The sequence below is a fragment of the Platalea leucorodia genome (genome assembly GCF_965183815.1).
Source record: "Platalea leucorodia genome assembly, chromosome: 3".
Lineage (NCBI taxonomy): Eukaryota > Metazoa > Chordata > Aves > Pelecaniformes > Threskiornithidae > Platalea > Platalea leucorodia.
Genome location: NC_138825.1, coordinates 107,143,603 through 107,166,443, shown reverse-complemented (window position 1 = coordinate 107,166,443; position 22,841 = coordinate 107,143,603). Strand labels below are relative to the sequence as shown.

Below are 22,841 nucleotides of genomic sequence, written 5' to 3'. Positions count from 1 at the left end.
GCTAAATTTGTCCTTAATTGATCCAAAAGAGCCTTAGCCTGCTCATATATTCTTTATACGAAAAACATTCCTTTATTTTCAAGAGTAGAGCTCAAAAACTCTTACAACTATGAAAAAGACCTATCTTGCTCCTCTGCACCATGTTTTTTGTGTTTTCCATAGACGATTAGGAATTTGGCAGGGAATCTGGAGTATTAAAAGTCCTGAACTGTGTCCCAGTTAAAAAGAAAAGGAAGATTATATAAATAAATGCAAGAACCCAGGTTTAATATTTTAATGTCCACATGAACATAGTATCAGTCATGCATCATTTAAAAAAAAAGTATATGAACAGGCAAACATGTCTGTACAAATGAGTTAAATAAGAACATTTGTACAAAGTAGCTAAGAGCTAAGAATCAAAAATAACCCACAACCCAAAAAAATCCCCCAAACTGAACCACCATCACCCTTAAGGGCAAGATATGTTCCATTTTGGGATATTTTCTATCTTTTGTCTAGTCTCACAGATACCATAAGACTATTACAGTAGTTATTAGTTTGCCACATTTCCTGGCTGTTCCACCCCCTGCCCTTATTGAATGTACGCATGCTAGTCCCTTCCCATTCTTACCCACACTCCTGAAGCTGAACACTGTAAGTTACAAGTGTCTCAATATTTTGTAATGCAGAAATAACCTCATAAAGCTAATAGAAAGACCCACGATAGTATCATTATTAGGAATATGAAATCAGACATGAAGTGTCTTTCATACATGTTTAAGAATATAAGTCCTAGTGCAGACCACAGTGTTTGGACAGAAGGTTCTTTATGCTTGCCAGACTCTCAGTTACTGAGCCTCATTACAGATCATAATTAAAAATATATGTAAGTAAAAAAACCCCACCAAACCCTAAAATAAATTCTCTGGAGTATGAACTACACTTTCTCTTTCAGCTTCAGATATTTCGAGTCTGAGTTTTCTTTCTGTCTTAAATTAATATATTTATAGAATACCTTGTTTAGAGATTTCTAGCCTGAATTAATGCCTTAGATATTTGTCACCATTCAGACCTCTCAAAACAGTGACATTGTGCAGAATATAAAGTGATAAAGTTATAAAATTATAAAGAATATAATTTCTTCTTTCTTGTAATGGGTATGTACATGGCCAGTCTGCTTAAAGCAGACTAAACTGGCACTGACTAGCTGATCATGATTAGTGAGTTTCTGCAACTATAACTTCTTATCTGGAACACTGAAAATTATTTTCCACTTCCCTGTGCATACAGATCATCCCATGATGGTCCCTTCTGCAGATGGTCCTTTTGAGTTGGCATAGCTAGGGGCCAATAGAAAAAGCATCTTAAATTGTGGGTTTTACAATTTAGATTCTTTAAAAACATGAACCAAACTAGTTCAAATGTAGTATACACTAAACAAAAGTAATTTTACCAGAATGAAGATGGTGAGAAATATCTTTAATCTGCTGTTAAGGTTTGACATTTTTTTAGGGTTGTCATCTATAATTTTTAATCTGTTAAGAACACAGTGCCTTCAGTTAAAATATATGTTAAAATATGCTCAGAAATTTCAATCATTTCTTTCTTTAAATAGGCTGAGAAAACCTCTTGTGTTTGTATTAGAATTGTACTTACCTTCAATCTATTAGGGTGAGTTCAAACAGGAGCCTAAAAATATGTCTTATCTAAAACTCGCTCAAGCCAAGTATCTAGCACCACCTGACCTACCAACATAATTCACATCTCTTACACATAACTAGTTCACCAGCCCTTTTGAGTTAATTACCAAGGTCTAACAGGAGCAATATATGATCATTTGCAGCTGTGTGCAACACGGGCCTAAGAAATTATCACTTTGCACTGCTTGCCCATTTTGGAGTTACCTTCAGTTTCTTCTAAACTTCTGGGTTTTAAACCCAGAAAAAGCAGACTCAGCAAAATATAAAAAGAATGTATAGTTGGAATTGGGAGCCCTCCCAGCAGTGCTGAGATTCACTAGTTAAAGCTAGTACAAGTTTCATAATTTGTACTAGTTGTTATTATAACAAGATTTGCTGTAGCTACAATTTACTCTTGCAAGCAACTACTACTTTAAAAATGTATTTTATAATGCACTTGGTGGTAAATTAGCAATGTATTTGCACATACCACTGGGTAAGTGTCATAACCTCACAGGTGACATGTGGCTCTGAGAGTCCTATCCAAACTGTCTAGATTCCCATTGGCATTGCCTCTGTAATACAAATAATACATTTTAATGATGATGTTCCATCTATGCCATGTTAATAGTATTATGACTGTTTATATTACAATGACAAACATGAACACCTGCTCATAAAGACTAACAAACACAGCAGCTAATTGGAATAGCAGGCAGGTACCAGCAAACAGTCATGAGAAGCCCTTGGCAGTCACGAACAGCACAGCAGACTATGAGGACCATACTGGGACCTACGGGACCTTAAAACCTGGGAAGGTGTTTCTAATACAACTTGTAATTTCTAACACAACTAAATTTCTAAAACACAAACAACATTTCAAGAATTTAAGTGATGATATTAAACAGCTGATGTGAAGAAAGGTACTTGCCCATTTTAATCACAATTCAAGGTCAAACTGAGGTCTCAGGAGAAATCCAGTTATTTTGACCCAGTTTTCAGTCCAGACGCCTAGATCATGAATTCAGCAAGCATCAGGTTGGACTATTGTGCATGGAACAACTAAGAGTTTTCCTATTCTAACCTGAAAAAGGAGCTGCCCTTTCATCTCAGAACTGGCTTTTGAGTCTCAAAGAGCTCTCTCTCACTGAGCTCATCTATATTGCACTGTAGTTTCCTTCAATTACTTGTAAGCCAAAGTAAAATGAGTTTTCACAGTGCTGTGACCTCCATAACTTCCAGAAGCTCAAATATGTAGTCACATGCATCCCTTTCTTGTTTTTAGCCTATGTGCTGACCAAAGCCTTAATTCGAGTATACAGTATTCTTAAACTTACAAAGGAAAGAAGCCTTAGTAACTTTAAACTGACATGAAAATGCAAAAGCATCTAACTAAACACATTCATTCCTCAACAGAATGATCAGATTAGACAATAGTTCGGTCCTCTGTACTTTGCAAATGGCCAGGACTAACGTCTAAGAGGTAGGTGCAGAGTGCATTTACAAGCTTATATTAAAATAGGAATAAGTCTCTTAATGATATTTATAATTCTCACTGGCACATTTAATTGGGCCACAATTAATTGAATTATATAAAAGCACACAATAGAAATACAATTTTCACTTCTGGTAATGATCATTTGTAAATTGAAAGGCCAAGTATTTTATACCAGTTAACATTAGAGCAAGTGATAGTCTTATGAGACTTTTAGACTCCTAATGCAGGTGTTGGACACTTGTGGCTCTGATTCTATAAAACAGGAAAGCATGTGCCTCAGTGGTGATACTAATGCACATCTTTTGATGCTCTGCTGATAGTGCAAGCCTTTGGCTGCTTACAGGCTTAACCCCAAACTTATGCAAAAGACATAACCAGTTCTCAGAGCGCTGTTACTAGCAATGTTCTGCCTACGAAAAATTCAAAGGTTAACAACAATGTCTATCGGATCAAGTACTTAATTTAACAGTTTTAAATCACTGATCTAACTTTCAGCTGCTGCTGTTAAAAGAGGAAAGAAAAGGGGGAGAGGAAGAAAAGAAAGAGAAGGGAGGGGATGGCGGGGGAAGGGAGGAGAGGGGAGTAGAAGAGAAAATGTCCTATTTGTTTGCCTTTTCTGTAATACATATACGTCAATCTGTCTATAATTATTACTGGAGCACCTCACATATGAGGAAACACTGAGAGCTGTTCAGCCTGGAGAACAGAAGGCTCGGGGGGGATCTAATCAATGTATATAGACACCTGAAGGGAGGGTGCAAAGAGGATAAAGCCAGGCTGTTTTCAGTAGTGCCCAGTGATAGGACCAGAGGCAATGGGCACAAATTGAAACACAGAAGGGGCTGTCTGAACATCAGGAAACACTTTTTTACTAGAAGGTTGACGGAGCACTGGCACAGGTTGCCCAGAGATGTTGTGGAGTCTCCCTCTTTGGAGATACTCAAAAGCTGTGTGGACATGGTCATGGGCAACCGGCTCTAGGTGGCCCTGCTTGAGCAGGGAGGTTGGAACAGATGAGCTCCAGAGATCCCTTCCAAACTCAGCCATGCTGTGAATCTGCAATTCTTATAAAGGCTTTTAAAGGTAACCCAATAATAGGACTTCTGAAAAACAACGTTCTTTAGAGTTTCTATATATCTACATACACAATATTTTGAAGGAAGCTTAACAGTCTGGTGATTCATCTGGGGTGAGCAAGTAGTCTCAGTTTTATTCCTAATAGAATTGAACAATCATCTTTAAGCATTTATCTTTTAGCATCTTTTAGCATTTATTCTCTTTAAGATACTGGGCGAATATTGACAAAATAATTGCCACAATATCCTGTGAGAGAGTTAAACATCAGTGTCTTCATTTGGTACATGAGGCAGCTGAGCCACTGAACGGTTGAGACCTACGTTTTTAAATTTGAATGCCTCAAGGATTGTCACTAAAGTACTAACACTATAAAATGAAAGTGACCTCAGTCTCTATGTTCTGAGCAGCCACAGTTCTTGACAGGTTCTGTCCATATAAACAGTTGTATCTCCCAGAGCTCTGCAAATTGTGGCTCATTTTCAAAACACAGAGATAAGTCCTTTAGGAAAGTCTAAGCAAAAGGGTGGTGATTGCAACCTGTAAAACTTAGCTGATGTGTTCCAAATGTTGGAGAGAAATTAATTTTGTATAGCATAGAAATCTAGTCAGAGCTACACAGAAAATGGTTGAATATTTTAGACTCATGGCTAGTCATCCTGAGGCACTTTCATCATTCCTAGAAAGAGATCACTCTCATAGCATAACTCAAACACAAAGGAGCTTTCCCTAAGTTGTTCACTACCCACAGTTCAAGATAAATATTTTATTTCCTTTCCCTTATCCTTTCATTACATCTGTTTTAGATGGAAGGGGAAATGTGAAATTCACTTCAACAATCCCATTTTAGGCAATTGGGTCTTCACACCGATGCCATAGGAGTTGTTCCCACCTCACTCTATGCTGGAAAAAACACAATTAATGTTCGTAACGCCCATCAAATTACAATTTTTTGAGCCACATGTTAATGGAATGTGGTGTGCTACTTAGAACAGAAAAGACATTCCTATTTTCAAACTTCTTATTTTTCTCACATTTTAAGAGAGCAACTTATGTGGTGATAATGCACGAAGTTATATTGGTTCAGATCATCATAAACATAACCTATCATTATATGTTTTCTCAAAGAAACAGATTGATCTCAAACTTCTCTGTTATGAAAGTTTTTTGCTGAATAGATCCTTCACTAATTTGTTTTACCTTTTCAGTGCATACTGTGCAGCATAATCCACCAGACTAGAGCCCTTCTGGATAGCCTCAGTAATGCAGTTATCTTCAGTTTCTTCTCAACAGGGAAAAAAAAATAAAAGGAAAGAAACATGAATATGTTATTCAATAACGTATTTATTAAAATATTTACATTTTTAAAATATACAGGTTTGTAATATTAAGGTACGTGTAATTTTTTCCCATTAAAATGATCTCCATATTTCAGTGTTCCTGAGACTAATGTTGCAGCTTCCAACCTTTCTGAAAGATAAGGTAGGGGTAGTAAATCAATTCTTCCTGAATTTATAAGGGCTGAAGAGTTAGACTTTGCTTCTGTTTCTTCCAGTATAAATCCACCTGTGCACGTGTTATGTAGTTCCACGTGTAACAGGTCCAACTGAAACATGTTGTGTTCTGTGTATGTAATTATGCTCCTCAGGTTCATACGTGTTTTGCATTAAACTGTCCTTGGAGTGATAGGATGAATCTGAGCCTCCCTCACAGGTAATATGAGCTGGCCTGAGCCACATGAAGAATTCAAATCCATATTCAGACATAATTAACAAACTTTAAGACCTCCTGGGATCTGACCAATGAATGAAAACCCTATTCTCATTTCTCCACCTATGTCTGACAGGAAGATATATGTGAACCAAACAATTCTTCAGCTGTGCTATTTTATGTAGTGCTATCATGGAACATAGATTATTCCTCTGTTGTGTACATCCAGCTTTATATTAAATGAGTCCATCATATTTAAAGTCCAGTGGTTTAATTCCCATCTGTATTTTGTGGGATCACCCATTTTTTCTTAGAAACTGAATCATAAATAATAATAGATTGCAAACAATCATTTATGTACAATTGTTCATCATTTATGTACAGTGTAATTTTAGGTGACATAGTTTATCTGTAGTCCATGTTGTGCTATTTCTGTGATCTATTTTTTAAATAGGGCGCTCAGCTCAAGCGAAAATAATGTGTGATGAGGAGTAACCTTTCCTAGGCAAAATTCTACTCAACTCTACTAAAGATCTTCTCAGCATCTAAGTATAGCAGTAATTTTTTTTTTTTTCACCTATGCATGGTAAAATATTCAGGTGATTCATTTAATGCTATCATTCAGATTTCTGTTACGTCTGACAATGGTTTTGAGTCTATGTTAAAAAACAACACTGACCTTTATAGGCCACACAACTGCTAATTCTTTTAGAATTTAATATTGCATGAGTTTTAATTACTTTTAGGGGTTTTACCTCCAATAAATATATTATGCTCAAAGTATAGTTCATCATATGGTATTGATTCAGACTCTGGTCTAAAAGAGAAGATCCACCTGCTATACTTGAATTCTATTGTCTCTCTTCCTTTTCTACTGAGAAGTATGATTTTGGTATCCAAGCAGTGTTTTCAAAAATGTGGTTCTTGCAGTAATAAACATTATTTTATATTGTTCCCATCAGACCAAAGGTCGCTTACTATAAAAAAGAATCACATGCAGTCCATCTATTCCATTTATTTACAGCCCATATATAGAATCATAGAATCATAGAATTGTTAAGGTTGGAAAAGACCCTTAATATCCTCATTTTTGTATTAACTAACATACAATATAACCTCATTTTAGACCATGTCTTTCTAAAAAATTAATATGGAAGCTCTAAGTAGAGAATCCAATATGGAAAATAAACCTGATCCCCTGTTTCACAGTGATGGTCAAAAAAAGATTTCCCTTTGGAAGTAACGGCTTGGGGATGGCTTTTTTGTTTAATTTATTTTGGATATAATTTTATTTTATTTGTGATTCTACAAGTAACTTCAGGTGAAAACTTTCCTAAGGAATCATATCACCATCCCTTATGAATTATATCTACAGATATATAATTTAAGAGAATGTAAAGATTGAAATTTGGCTGGGGCTGCACGGCTAGAAGGCGCGTCCCCTGGGTGGTGGATAGGGGATCCCTCTCTGGAGGGTGCACCGGATAAAATTGAAGAAGGTGCCGCGAACCAACGCAGCCTAAGGGAAGGCCACCCTGACAGAAAAACCACTGGCCCTCCAAGTCATGGGGGTTGGGCAGGAGGCCAACTACCTCCTCCCAGAAAAAAAAAATAAAAAGTTGCAGAAATGACGAGCATCAACTTTCAAAAAAACCGAAATGGCGGAGATGGAGAAAATCAGTAATGAAGTGAGGAGGAGGAGATGGAACTGGATCGGTCATGTCCTGAGGAAAAAACCAACAGAAGACTGCGCTGTGGCCCTTGGGTGACTCCAGAGCACGCAGCCGCAGACCGATCGAAGTGGAAGAACGATGTTCGCGCCTTGTGTGCCTCCTGGCACTGAGAGAATTCAGATCAGATCAGAAAGATTGAAATCCTGTTTCTTCATCATCTCTGTCCTACTTTATGTAGAATTGGTCTCTGCAGAATTGTCTTAAATTTCAATCTAGTATCTGCTATATTACTAGTCTACCAGATCTAACTGATTCAGATTGAACAGATGCAAATAAAATAGCTCTGACATTTAAAATGGCAAGATTGTATTGCTTGAACATAGACACCACTGCAATCTGAGATGCTCTGAAATCTCCCCAGTATCCGCAGGGTGCTGGCACAGAATGGACCCACAGGAGATGTGCACCCTTGTGGGGCAGCAGCAGGGTGCCACATGGGGCATCCTATGGCAACTGACTCTAGCTCGGGATGACTAAACATAGTGATTGGCAGTCTGGGAAAGAAATCCAGCAATCATGCTTGTAAACATGTCATCTGACATATGAATGTCACCAAGTAAAATCACTCTTAGTCAAAGAATATATAATTGAGATCTGTTACACATACAAAGTTTTCTTTTGTGAATTTATGAAGCTGTATTTTAAAAGAAAACACCCATGGAACAGTTCTCACAGAAGTCAGTGTATTTTGCACATAAAAAGAGATTAAGCTAAACTGCCATTGCTAAACTGTCTGCAGTGCCAGTGTATTTTCAGCTTAACAGTAATCGCCAAGAAAAGAAAATAACATATATTTTTTCTGTTACTTACCGAAGAAGATATCTTTGCCTATTTGAAGGAAAGAAAAGAAAACAGCTGTGAAGGCTATAGCTGCTGAAATTCCCAAAATAATGAACACTTTCATCTACAAGAAAGAAGAGATAATTGTTGACAAAATACATACCTTCATCTTCTAATTATAAGCCATACTATAAATAATATCTCACATATGGTAAATTTTACTTTTAAATTAGATTTGTAACCACATGTTTGACTATGTTTTTGAAGTTCAAAATATTAATTTTTAGAAATAACTGTAATTTACTTTCTCTTTTTTCTTTCCTTCCTTATTACTTTTTTTTTTTTTTCCATTTTAAGAAACTTCTAGCACAAGGAGATACATCACTTTAATTTATAACATAATATGTTCTGAAAATATTAGCAAAACTTAGCCTACATATTAGAAATTCAACAATATTTGACCATTCATTTTGAACTTCTCTGTGTACTAACATGATTTGATTGTAAATTCGTCTTTGCACATAAGATAGTGAAACTGGCCAAACTAATAATAACATCGATTGGACCCCTCTATACTCTTAGCCATGTATAGCTGTGGTATCAAAGCAGCACAATGAATATGCTTACGTGGCAAATGTGAGCTACATTCTTCACTTCAGTGCACTGGTTTTCTGGTAGTTATTACAGCAGTGCAAATACATAAACTATCCAAGAGGTAACATTTTTCACATGCACTATGTTGATTGGAGATTGAAAGTTTTAAAATATTTTTAGTTCTCTATTCTATCAACATAAAAAAAAATAATAATTAATAAATCAAGTCTGAAAATTCAGGGAAGCAATATTGCCCATAGAAACTCAATGTGAAAACACCCCTTCTTTTTATATTTCATGAGTTAATATGATGAATTCGTTCTGCAAAATACCAAGCAAAAGTTTTATAGTCTGACCTTTTGTCTGCTGAGGAGATTATCTTCCACAGTTGTGTACTTTATCGATGGCAGTAACTGTTCTGAAATATGAAAGTGAAGTACTTTCCAGGGGCCCAGCTTATGCTATCAGCTTTATGGACCAGTACTCACTCAAGCTTTAAAAATGCAAATGATTTCAAAATCTTTTTTGGCCACAGTATGTTCCCACAAAGCAGAAACTGACGTTAATGCTTGAGTTGTTTATTTTTGTCCTGCTAGGAACCAAGAGCTACCTGTGTAGTCAGTTCTGGTTTCAGAGTTGTTTTCATGGAAATGCGAAGGACAAATGTTCAGACTAAAAAAAAAAATATTGCCATGTTATGCAGTAAAGTAAATTCTAGGTACACTTTTCACTAGTTCTCTTTGTCAATGTATTTGACAAAGGCAGCAACTTTGTGCTCTATTTTGTGTGTTCTAGCATTGTTGCTTTACCAAAATGACCTTTTTAAACTCAGGTGACAACCCTCAGATTGCCCACCAACTTCCTTGAAAGATTTTTTATTTTGTTTTGTTCTCTTGGCTAATTTATTTCAAACTTCTGAGCCTGCCTATTTTTATTTAGTTACACTTTTTCAACCCTATTGCTTCTTCTAAAGTTAGTATTTTGACCTAAAGACTCTAACTGGCTGGTTTTTTCCATTTCCCATATAGGCAAAGGGATCAAAATCAGAGCTGGAATCAGGATTGAGGATTCCCTCATTTCATCGTTGCTAGTCTCGACAGGGCGATCACAAGGTGGAGCCAAAGATCAGTGTTTTGATCTCTGCCATGGGTGATGATAACTAAAGTAGGTGCTGGGTAGCAGGCAGCATCCTGGAGCTGGTGGCTGGTGGTATATGATGGTGAAAGAAAACCTACATGCATGTGAACTGACTGGAGGAAGAAACTCAAGGTTGTTACTATAGCAAACTTCAGTTTAGGAATATCAGCCATAATCCTGTTACCTGCAAAAGTGAGTGGACATGGGTGAAAAGTAAGCAGAGAGTAAGGGGAAACGGACCTCTATTGGAAAAGTATGTTTATGCTCCTTTGTTGGGGGCTTTAAGATTGCAGACAAGAAGTCAAACTTGCAATACCTCTTTAAGCCCATTCTAAATTGCAAATCTTTTAAGGTTGTTTCCCTACATAAGAAAACATAAAGAAGACTCTCTTCTTCCATGGCACAGCAAAGCATTAAGAAAAGCAGATCCATTCCAAACACCTAATACAATAAGGAGCTTTCACCTATATCCTTTCATACACTTCACAAGTATCACAGGTTTCATTTCTGAGAGTTGAGGGGTTATCTTAAAGTGAAAAACAGATCTGATTTTCTTTGCAGTTTCACAGACAAAAATCAAAGCTTCCCCATTTAGTTCAAAAAGAGCTTACCTACATCAAGGTTTGTTTAAATGAGGATCTCAACCTTTGTTTATTGGTTGCAGTTGAAGTATTTGCCAACAGTAGGCTTTAGATGGTTACATGCAGTAAATTGATCTGTGATGAAAAATTTGAATGGCAGTGTCTATTTATTTTGTGTTTTCATTATTTTAATTTAAGATTATAAATGTTTAAATCCCCACTGACCCTCAAACACAGTTTTAGTTAAAAGGTGTGGGAAATCTTAATTACACTGAACTGATACAGACAGATGCCGTTGTATTCCCATTCCTACTGGAGCTCATTCAGAATCCTGTTATTGAAATCTGCTGAAAGAGAATTCAGAGGGCAAGGTTTAGCGGCTCAAGAACAACCTTAATTTTTTGAATCCAAGATTCATATACTACCTACATGCCAGTGCAGATAATTTGGATGAATATCTTGCTGAACATATCCCCTTTGTTCTGGATTTTCTGTTAGCTGCCTGTCTTCAGCCATTTGTTCTGCAGAAAGGGTGTCAGATCTTTCTGCCTAGCAGTGAAACTGCATGGATCAATAACTGTCTAAACATGGAGTACAAGACAAGTATAAACCAGTCCTTATGCTAAACACCACTCTTAAGAAAAGCAGAAGTGTTCCTTAACAGTTAACAAATTAATATTAGTAAGGTTTAAATTGACTCATTCAATTTGTTGTATTCCCAAGACTTGAAACTGCACGTGAAGAACAATACTGTATCTGTGTTCTTAAAAGTTAAAGACTTATAAAGTAAATCTTTGAGTTTTTGATAAAAAGATAAATTCTGTTCAAGGAAACACCCCAAAGCAACAGAATTTCAGATTATTCACACATACAAATTTCTGTGGACCTCCTATGGTATTCAGAAAAATTAGCCCATGCTTAAAATATTATGCGATTTCAACTGATGTTTGATATAGGCAACAGACACATTTGTATAACCTCATAACTCTTACATTTGCACTGTAAGCATTGGATTAGAATGAGAGACCTCCAAGATAAATCTGTGCAGCTGCAGGAGCTATTTTTGATAGTAGATTACACTGTTTTGTAGCATTTACTGGCAATCCTGGGCTTTAGCATGGTGTGAAGGACAGTCTTTTACTATGGACATCTAATTGATAATAGAAAAACCAGTCTCTGATCTCTTCTGGCTATTAAAATTCCAAGAACACTCTTTTGCGAGAGGAGAGGCAAAAAGTGCATATAACTGTACAATTCTCCAAGAGAAGCAATTTCGCTGAAGTTCCAGCTTAACATCACACAAATAACAGCAATTACTCTCATTCTAGTTAGTTCAGCAAAATGTCACCAAGTCAAAAAATGCAAGAAAAGGTGAAAGAAAAGCAGCTTACAAGGAGAGATCAGTTTAGCTGGGTTTCATGGACACCATGACTTCTAGTCACTTTAAGCACTTAGTTATTTACTAGAATTAATTCCATTTTGTTAGAAACATTTTTTGCTATTATTCTCTATAGTTATAGAAGGCCTTGCAGATGTCTCTGAAGCCAGAAATGGGATGAAGAGGGAAAATAGGTAATGATCATTTGCTGCCTATTCCAGTAAAGAACTAGGGGTCAAGCAGGTGGCAGGTTGAAAACACACAAAAGAACGCAATTATTTAGACAACACATAGTTACACCGTGGAACACCGTGTGTCAAGAAGCTGTGGTAAAAAAAGTTTATGAGTTCATAGAAATGCTTTGACAATTCTGTGTAATAAAAATATATCAAGGCCTATGAGATTCAAGATTTGCATCAGGACCCCCCTGAATCACAAATTGAGTATGGCAGGATTTTTTCTTGTTCTTTTAACAGGCTTCTCTCAGCACTGTCACTTTTTGTCAAATGCAAAATACAAAGCTAAATGGCTTTTAGGACTAATTTCTACGGCTTATGTTTAGACTTGAAATTTGGATTAACTGGTATACGTAGCTGTCTTCTTACATTAAATGATAAATAATAATTGAAAGAATACACTTACCTATAGTGACCAAATAGTTCTATGGTAACTAAATAGTTCAGATATTATTTCAGTCTTTTTACAAGACAGTGAGTAATAGGATGGGGGGATGGGGGGAAGTTATTCCATTTTCCTCAGGCTCTGTGATTAATTTGTTGTCACATGATTAACATATAGCTAAAAAGATCAGGAAATAAACTAAAGTAGGACAGTAAATAACTAAATGGCTCTCTACAGTAACTAAGAGCATCCAGATTAGCAGTAAGTACTATAAGCAAAGAAGGAAGAGAAAAGCTTTGAACCTTTACGGCTGCAATAAGTAAGCTTGAAGAAGGAACAAGCAGCTTGCTGATCTAGAAGAGTGTGATGGTCTGTGGCTGAATAAACTATTTATCCATCTGGATGACTCAGCGCCTAGTTTTCCAAATGCCATGCTTGTTCTCCAAAATAATGTCTCTGCCTTTGCAGATTAGTTATGGTCTCATCCTGAAGAAGAAAAGTTGTCCCAGGCTGGTGGAACGTATCTTATATTCTTATCTTTCCTTAGGCTAATGGTTTGCCTTGAGTGTGATCAATATGATTTGGTCATTACATACTAGTTTTAGTGTATGATGCTGAAATCATGTTCTCAGATAAATTATTTTTCTCAGAAACAGGTGGAATATAACATGTAGATAACTGGGATTACTGAAATTCAATGAACATTAATGGAATAAATCTGTAGACCATGACATTGTCTTGTTAAAATGTTGATTTAAACCCAAATTGACATCATATCTGATGTGAGCAAGCATATTTAAAACTCAAGTTACAGGAAATATCCCTAAGAATTTTTTTTCAAATGTGTTGTGGTTTATTATATTTTATAATAAATGCAGAACAAGAGTCTATAAATGTAACTTTAGCTGCAGAGGAGAGTCCACTCAATTTCTTGTGTCTGAATTCATGCCAAACCTGCATATCGCTGTTTGAAAACTCTGCCTTAACTAAAGAGCAAATTATGATTTATGTGGAAAAATGTGGAACAGATGAACAATTTTTAAGGTCCTTAGAAGGTCTGAAATTCAATGGGTTGAATCACAAAAACTTTTCTTTTTAAAATGAGACAGAAAATTAATCTTTCATCTTGATAAAGCACTGATTTCAGACCAAACTCAGTCTCTTTCAGACAGATCATTTTAATGGTAAGCTTAATGGTGAGATTTCTGCCTTCTTACAATGCATGGCCTTCTTGCAGAGACTATGGAGGTGTCATATAATGAAGTTTATGTCTTGGATTTAAGGATGGTGGGTAGATACATCATATGTCATGTGATATATGTCATGTGAAATAAAGCTAACTAAAGTTGACTAACAAGATAACAAGCATGATCTTTTACAACTTAACATTAAACAGAAATTATTTTAGGAAAATAAAACCAATGACCACCTAATACAATTATGACAGACCATTTTTGGTATTCTGCCTGCTGTGAATGAGGCTTTCAGCATGGTTAGTGGCAAATTCACAAGAGGATTAAAGATCCCAGAAGGAAAATTGGGAGGTGCCGGTAATGAGAGTGATTCATTGCCATACGTAAAGTGTCCACAGATGGGGAATGTTCCTGTCCTCCCTTTGTAGTGCTTTGCAGTGAGTGAAATACTGTGTGAATAATTCCCTGGTGGGAACCATGGTGGGAACCATGACACGTGGATCTCTCACATCAGAAGCTCCTGGGCTAGCAGTAGGAACTGGAGCAATGTCTTTCACCTCCTGCCTCCCAACACCAAGTTACTGCAAAAATCCAAGCAGTGGCAAGATGTTTTCATTTTGTACCAATCACTTGAAAGAACGAAAAGAGGTGATGTAGTCAAAGTGCTTAAGAAAAGGACATGGACACCTATAAAAGGAGAGAAGAGAGAATCATGACTGGAGAAAGACCCTGCCTTGCAGTGAGCAGTGCAAATGCTGTACCATGAAGCACATTTTATGGTAGTTGTGTGTTCTCAGCTGTTCTTACTAGCTGGGTCAGGTGTCTCAGTATGACAGCATTGGTACATCCCATTCTGAAAAGCCTTGCTCTCTCTGCACGCTGTCCAAAAAGTCTGTTTTCATCTAGGCTGGATACCTTTCCCAAAATTAGGCCTTACTGCTGTTAAGGTTGTGATGTGGAAGCCCCTCTGTGGGCACAAATGTTCCAATAACTTGGAGTAGCAGTGCTTGAATTCCTCCTCACGCTTAAATGTTTTCTGCCGGTCTGCTTTAGTGAATTGCCTGGTAGGTTGCATTTTCCCAAGCATGGCATTGACTTTCCAAATTTATTATTTCATTTTTAATTAATTTTTTGATTAATTCAAAGATAAAGGCAATGGTAGATATTAACACAGAAAGAAATTGTTTCAGAAGTGGAATTGCCAAACAGTTTGGAGAAAGAGGCGATAAAGGGAAACAAGCAGCCAGTGAAAAATTAGACTTCTATTCAGTAAATCAAGTAATAAAAGAATCTCTCAAGATGGCCACCAGCTCATTAGATGGATTGTTCACTAGACACAGCCTACATTATAAACACATTTTGTTAATTGAAAAACACATTTTAAATCTAATGAGATACTCTTGAACTGTTTTCATCCAAGTTCATATTCACTCAAGCAAATGAGTGTGCTTCTGAATTAATCTCCAAATTTCCATTAGTCTGTCACAAATCAGGAAAGCAAATGATCTGAAGAAGTTAAATGAAACATTCTTCATGAGCATCGATATTAAGAGGTCACACAGCACTACTCTCTGGGACATTTAGTGTTCAAGTGAGCCTTGTGACTGAGTAATAAAACCATCTTGGCTATTTGACGTCACGTTAAGGTTTCACAAAACTTGAGCTGTTATTTTTAATGCCCTGCTGAGTTTGAAGCATTCTGTAGCTAGATAAAGTATGTTTTAGAAAACTCTCAGACTGAACAAACAAGAGATGTTATAGCTTTCTCATTTTTGTGTTGAAACATCCAGCTGAAAAAGGCACAAGAGAATTATCAAGCATGCAGCATTAAATAGTAACGAATAACAAGAACAAAACCCATCATATTTAAATGAATATTAATGAGAATCAACACTTTGTAAACAATTAAGCAGAGGTTACCAAATAGCTGAAGGAACAGGGGGTGTGTGTATGTACGTGTATTTCTATGTAGGGGTATAGCAGTACGTGTGTGAATGTGTGTGTATTTCTATGTAGGGGTATATATATATGAAATTACATAGAAACAGATACAACAAAAGAACTCATTTTTTCACTGAAGTCTTCATATCTGAATTGAGGCAAAATTAATAATAGATACCATGGTAGACTGACAAATCCAACAAAATTATTTCAATGCAGGCAAATATAAGGCAATGTCTTTAGAAATAAATTGTGCAGATAACATACATATAATGAGAGAATCTTGAAAAGCTGTGACTCAGGAAAAAAAAACCAACATATAAAGGAATCATTACTGATAAGTTTCTCAACAGAACTTCAGGTTAATGCTCTGGCAAGAGAAACTAATGTGTGCCCCTGAGATATAAAAGGAGAATTAAAAAAGAAATAATTGATCTGGTGTCAATGTATGGAACTGATAACACTATTACAAGTTCATGTCCACTTCTGAGGTCTGGAGACTGTGAGTAAGCTTGAACAATGTGAACCTTAAAACAGTGACGGTGCTTGGTTTGGTGAGAAAATGCTGAGGAATGATATCTGATGCAGTTGGGCATTTACACGTGGAAAAAAGCCCTATAGGCAGCAAGTTTTCAATTCTGCAGAAAAAGGTGTAACAAGATACAATGCCTGTGAGCTGTACCAGGGTTAAACAATCTTGACCAGGAAATAAAACATAACTTGCAAGTAGCAAAAAAACAATTAAAAATTGAAAGAGGTTACAAGGGTGTGCAGTGAGGAAGAAAAAGAAGAAGGAAAGCTTTCTGCACAGCTCCTTGGCCCTCTGGGCATGCCTTTGTTAAGGGCTCTCACATATAATTTCCCTGAGTACCAGTGACTGGTACTGTGGTACCAGCTCTGTGCAAGAAGGAGCACAAATGCAAGAAATGACAGAAAGAACAGCAAATTTATGCCTCCACCCGTGTTTTCATCACTCCTCCCGCAGACTGAGAGCTAACACCTACCCGCTCCCCTTCCCATCCTCCCCAGCCCACGCTCCTGCCCGGCTTCCTGGCCCTGCTGCGCTGTGGGCAGCAAGGAGCTCTGCCTGGGCAGCCTCCCATCGATGACCATCTGGCTGGCTGATTTTTTAACCACCAGCTCAGTGCAGGGTATATAATGGCATGTAGGCAGTTAATCATGGGCAGTCTGGGATGAGGTCTTGTTTGGCAGATCACCTGATATCCGCTCATGTGTATATTGCTGCAAACTACCAGGACATTTTTCCATATTGCTATGGGTACCACAGTTAGAAAATATCTGTTTTTCCTAACAATGTACCCCTTACTTCTTCAGTTATGCAGGTGATCCCTTATGCACAAGGCAGCCCTTTCTTGGCTGACAGAAAAACAAATCTGTGCACTAGTAAGATCAATGATATTTGAAAGCAGAATTATTTGCCTTCTGAGAGGATCACAGTTCTCATCAAAAATAATGAAATAAACACTTGGTAGAAATGTCCTTTGGTGAGAAGCAACATTTAGAGATGCTTTTTGGTAGCACACTGGCAACATGTGCCCCCAAAAAGAGCTCTAACCTTATGGTTTCATTGCACTGCTGAATGCACTCAAAATATGTATCTATGTTACTATAAGTGCTATAAGTCCATACCATGTTTTGAACTGTGTAATTTTGCAGCATTTTGATATCCAGCTTGCTTTCTAGTTTTCAGTAATGTTATTAAGGATCAAATAATTTCTTCTCATCCAAAAGGCACACACAGAAGACATGGGTGCCTTTCTCTGGTACAAGGTATCAAGGCCTTATGGTGGAGCTTGTATATGAACACTGGAGTCTCCGGAATGGAAAGCTGCTTCTGCAAAGTAAATTAAATGCACGTGAAACACTACAGCTTTCATCCGTACTATTAGAAATCTCCTATTCAAATCAAGATAAGTGTAGCTAATCCTCCTGTAACGAACAGTGCCTGGCCCATGCTAATTCCTCAGCCATGCCTAGGGGCTGTTCAGCAGACCATTGGCTGGCCTGGGGCAAAATCGTATCAGAGAGAATTTTCACAATTTTAACCCAGGTATAATCATAACTCAGATCCTGAACATTTCCTGATATAATTTAATTTACTAGTATCGAGGTAACGAAAAAGTCTTCAGTAGAGAAACAGCTGGGGGAAAAAAAGGGTGCTCTCTAATCGTTTTTTCAAGGTGGTTGAATGTGGCCAGCATGGAACACAGAAGTATCTCAGACTCTTCACTGTGTGATGGAATAGACTCAATAACATGCCCAGGCTCTGCTGATGGCCACTCTGTAGGACAAAATGAACTTCCTAGAGCTCTGACAGGAGGACACGATTAATCAGTTCGGTGTGGGTATTCATCCATAAATAAGAACACACTATACAAGAGGACCAGTAGAAGATTTGGGATGTGACAAATATAATGTAATACCTTTGAAAGACTGTGAGTAAGAAATCATTCCTCTACCTGCAGAAATTATTAAGCAGAGTCTGAACTCATGTATAACTCATACAGATGTGTTTATAATCTTCATATATCACTTAAAACCAAATAATATTATGACACCAGGTATCTTTTCTTAATATACATAAATCTAGGAATGATATCCATATTCGCTTCCCCCTGAGGCACAGAGAAGTTTAGATCCTCAACTTCTTTTCATTTGCTGCCTAACTGCGATAGCACCTAAGTATCTGAATTTGCATTAATAAAAAGTCATCACATTTGCGTGCCTGTGCAACAGCAGAACTATCCAGTAGCATAACACAGGGCCCAAACAGCCTGTGATCTGGGGGAGGCAATGCTCATTCTCACAGATTGTTTCTTCCCAAGTCGGTCCATAACAGATGAACACAGTGGACTACTGTCCTCTGTTGCCAACTGTTTGGGCACAGGAGAGAGCTATTCACACACAGGGAAAAGCAGTGGCAAGGAAAGGAAGATGCTGATGAGCACAGACCTTGTATTTCCTAGAGATTCGTCCACCAGAGGAGTTTGGCCTGACTGCTCTGAATTAACTGTCACCTCTTGAGATCTCATCTGAGACAAAGAAAAACAGCTTTATTTGCCAGGGCGGTGAATATATCATCAAAATGGTGACCTTATGCAAAGTTACATAAAAGATGTTAAATACTCCACTGCCATATCAACATTAGCTTAATATGAGCAAAGTTCTTGTGGCATAGGAAGCATGTCCTGGGTAATGATGTGATGTACTTTCATTGTCAGAGAGAGAGTAGCACAGCTCGGGAAAGGCAAATGCAAGCAGGTTAGAACGAGGTAGAAGATGGCAGAAAGAGCAGGTGTATCTTTTAAAGGGGGAACATGCAAAAAGTGGCAACAGTAATGGGCGAAAAAGGCATAAATTTCCTGGAATTCTGCCTGTGCTGGTTGCAGTAATTATATGGCAGGACGAAGCTGCCAGCAGCAATGTTTGTTTTCTGTGCAACAGCCAGGCTGTGGTATACATAATTAGCAAGCAGATGGCTAGAGCCCCACGGGGACCATAGTTTGTGACGACTTTTGCACTCCACTGCTTGTGCCATAACATTCTTTTTAAAATAGTGCATGTGCCAGATCTGGGTAACGGTTTGACAGATGCTTCATCTTGGTTTCAGGACAGCAGATGCAGGAAAGTTTCTCTGAGAGCCAGGAAGGAGACATTCATGAAGCTATGGGTGTTCCAGTTTGTACAATTTCATGCAGGTGTACATATACTCCTTTAGCCCTGAGAATGCCAGGGACATATAGATTCAATCTGGAAGTTCAAGGAGGAGGAAGGTGCAGAAGACAGTGGGCTCATCTCTTCCCTTGAGAGCCCAGTACTTTATGGTTCATCTTATACAGTGTACTGACAGGTTTGCTCCAATTTTGTACTGGAGAATTTGGATCTGAGATCTGGAGGCCAGATGATGTTTTAGAAGATGCTGGAAGGTTGAACAGGCACAAGCACAATGTGTCTTAGTTACATGGGTCCTCTTACAGAAATGTAAAGGGTCTTCCATTAAAAGTATTATTAGTAACATCCTATGTCTAATAGTATTTTTTTCATATTTCAGAGTATCTTGTATTGATCAGCTATAATAGCTCTCAAGAATAAAAAGCTTGCTCAGAGAATGAAATAGGTAAGAATGAATTGGCAAAGGACAGTTAGTCAAAAGGCTTTTGGTATGCTTAGATACAATACTTGTGTAGAAATAAAGTTGTGGCCTCTCATTTAAATCTGCTTCATGTGTCAGCATTAACCTGACCTGTGCGTGTAAGCCATTACGCAGCTCAGCTGTCTCTGCACCCTTTACAGACTGCTCTGATTCTCTGCTTTTCCTCACTAGTTTCTGTTCAAACCCCCAATTACTTTCTCCTCTTTTCTTTTCAGCTCTATTATACCTTGAGCTCATTTATGACCTGAAGTTTCACTTTTTCTCCATGTTCCCCACATTGGCCGGAGCTTTGAGGTATAACTGTCTCACCCTTTCCTTAAAGTGAATCCACTTAATCTCTGAAGTGAGTTGGATAAGAACACAAATTACAACAAAATAGACCTGAAAATATATAAGATTTAAATATTTTGGACAAGACTCTCAAATAGAAGGCCCTCCCCTTTTGAGGTCTTTCCTTCCAGCCTTGATCTTTTTCTAGCAATTTTCAGTAATTTTATGGTTGTAACAAACTATCAACTCATCTGCATCACCAGGAAATGTCTTACCTTACACCCCGCTTTGATCCAGCTCTGTTCACTGTTTTTTCTATCCTGCTTCCGGCCCCCCCACTCCAGTGCACACTCAATATGCTCAGTGTTAAGATCTGAGAGGGAACACCCCTCCGATTCTTAGTCAAAGGTACGGGCATTTGCCACTATTCCAGGCCAAACACCCTCCCTCCATCCCTTCCCTTACTTACCTTTACCTCTCTCACTGTCTTCATGCAGGTCCCTCTTGCTGATCCCACATTTCTACTTCCAGTTGTCCAACCCCTTTCCATGCCCCCACCCTCCATTTGCTTCTCCTTTCTCCATCGCCCCCCCCTCCCTTTTCCTTCATATTCTTTGTTCCTTACCCTGCTTCTTCTGTCCTGGGTCTCTTTTAATTGTCACTTACTTAACCATTCTCCTGATCTCCATCATAATTTTGTATCTAACAGGGAGGACCTTACATGCTTTAAAAAACATGAATAAGTAATAGAATCATAGAATCATTTAGGTTGGAAAAGACCTTTAAGATCATCAAGTCCAACCGTTAAATACTTCATGTTAGTTAGACAAATATCCTTTACGTAAAATCCTTTGATTTTGTAGTGCTCCCTACCAAACCGTCAGACTGGTGTAGGTCTGCAGAAAGGACCTGGGGCTGCTGCTGGGTTGGGAACTACCCACTCTGAGAGCACAAGAAAAGACTGTTCTGCAAATCTGAGCTTATTGCAGCTTCTTAGGTAGGAAAGGGTAGGCTCTTAGACCAGCTACCTCTGTGCTGGGTAGGCAATAGGTATTTCATGCAATGGGAGTTTCACAGGTGGCATAGATACTGAACAAGTAGTCTTAAGCTCTTCTTGCTCTACTTTTGACTCTATCAAGTAAAGTTCCTCCTTCGGATGTACAAAAGCTGCACCTGAATCATTCAACAAGGCTGCATATGAACAACGAAGTCCAGCTCTCGGAAGAAAGAAAAGGAAGACAGCCTTTTCTCTTTGAGTACTTAAAAATTAACCTACCCATTTCTCTGTCAGGTGCAACACCACCAGTCCTGAGTTCATGGGCTGCAGTGAAGACTGAGTATGACTCAGCTTAATAAAAGTGAAGAACAGCTCCCTTTTTTGGAAAGTCAGGAAGTTTACAACTAACAGCAACCGGCATTAAAAATCGTAAGAACAAAAGAAATTTTATTACTTTAAAATTAGCCACTGTCTAAACATTTTCCTGCAGGAGAAAAAAAAAAAACAAACTTTTTTTTTTTTTTTCCCCAATCAATCAGCAGGAATTTTCTTCTCTTCTGAGCTCCATACTGCAGAAAATAATTCAGCTCTGTCATTCCAAGCATGAAGTAGAACAAACCATCTGAAATAGTTAATATAATTTAGTGCAGAGCAATTACATCTATTGCCATGAGAAGCACAATTTACTACCACAGGGAAGTGAAAAAGTCCAATATGTCATAGTAAAATGCAATTTAAGCTGCACATAAATGAGACCTTCCTCACATCTCTGCATTTTTCTCTTTGGAAAGGGGACCGGAGCTCAGGATTACACCTCCCCAAATGAGTGCCCTGCCTGCTGGGTTACAAAAGCTTGCACCTTAATCTGTGTTTACTCTCCCTCCTCAGCAAATCTGCCTCCTCCTCTCGATAGTAGCACAACCTCAGCAGGAGGCCAAAAAGTGCTGCCTTTCACAGCAGCCTCTTGAGATGAAGGCGGCAGCTGCAACACCACATCCAAGGGCGCCGGCACATGCGGAGGCAAAGAGGAGTAGTTGCTCCAAGAGCGTGCGGCCTCCCTGGCTGTCTGCCCTGCCCCTCCTGTCCTTCCCGCACTGCTGCTGCTCAAAGGCTGCCATACTAAACTAGACCCTTCAGGGACTGCGGGAGTTAAAATGCCACACTGTGACCTACGATGCAGGCACGTATTCTTCTCTGCTTCTTCTCAGGGGGTAGCCCTGAGCAGAGAAGGGGGAGAGGCAGGAAACGATACCATCTAAAAACCTAGCTGCTCTAGGAGCTCGCTTGTTAAAACAACATTTCCCCCTCTGGGTCCAGTGCTATAATCAGTTAAATAACGGGGTCACTCTGCCTCTCCCCACCTGGAAGTACATATTTTAACAGAAATGGCAGCTGCCATCTCATTTTGTGAAGAGACTGGTCTGACTGCACTCTAAAGATGCACTATAGCATCAAGGCTTTCCCTGCACCAAGCAGCCTTCTTCGCGATTGTTTGCCCT

The 22,841-nt window shown here is 38.2% G+C and overlaps 1 protein-coding gene across 1 annotated transcript in view; it reads right to left on the bottom strand.

The window, feature by feature from the left end:
• TPO (thyroid peroxidase) overlaps window positions 1-20,895 on the bottom strand; it is a gene marked incomplete at both ends in the record, with an annotated part of 58,757 nt that extends 37,862 nt beyond the window's left edge. The window contains 3 exons of the mRNA XM_082305496.1: window positions 5,434-5,515; window positions 8,487-8,580; window positions 20,815-20,895. Coding sequence (XP_082161622.1) covers window positions 5,434-5,515; window positions 8,487-8,580; window positions 20,815-20,895 — 257 coding nt within the window. The remainder of the gene's footprint in view (window positions 1-5,433; window positions 5,516-8,486; window positions 8,581-20,814) is intronic.
• Between the last annotated feature and the right edge of the window lie 1,946 nt (window positions 20,896-22,841).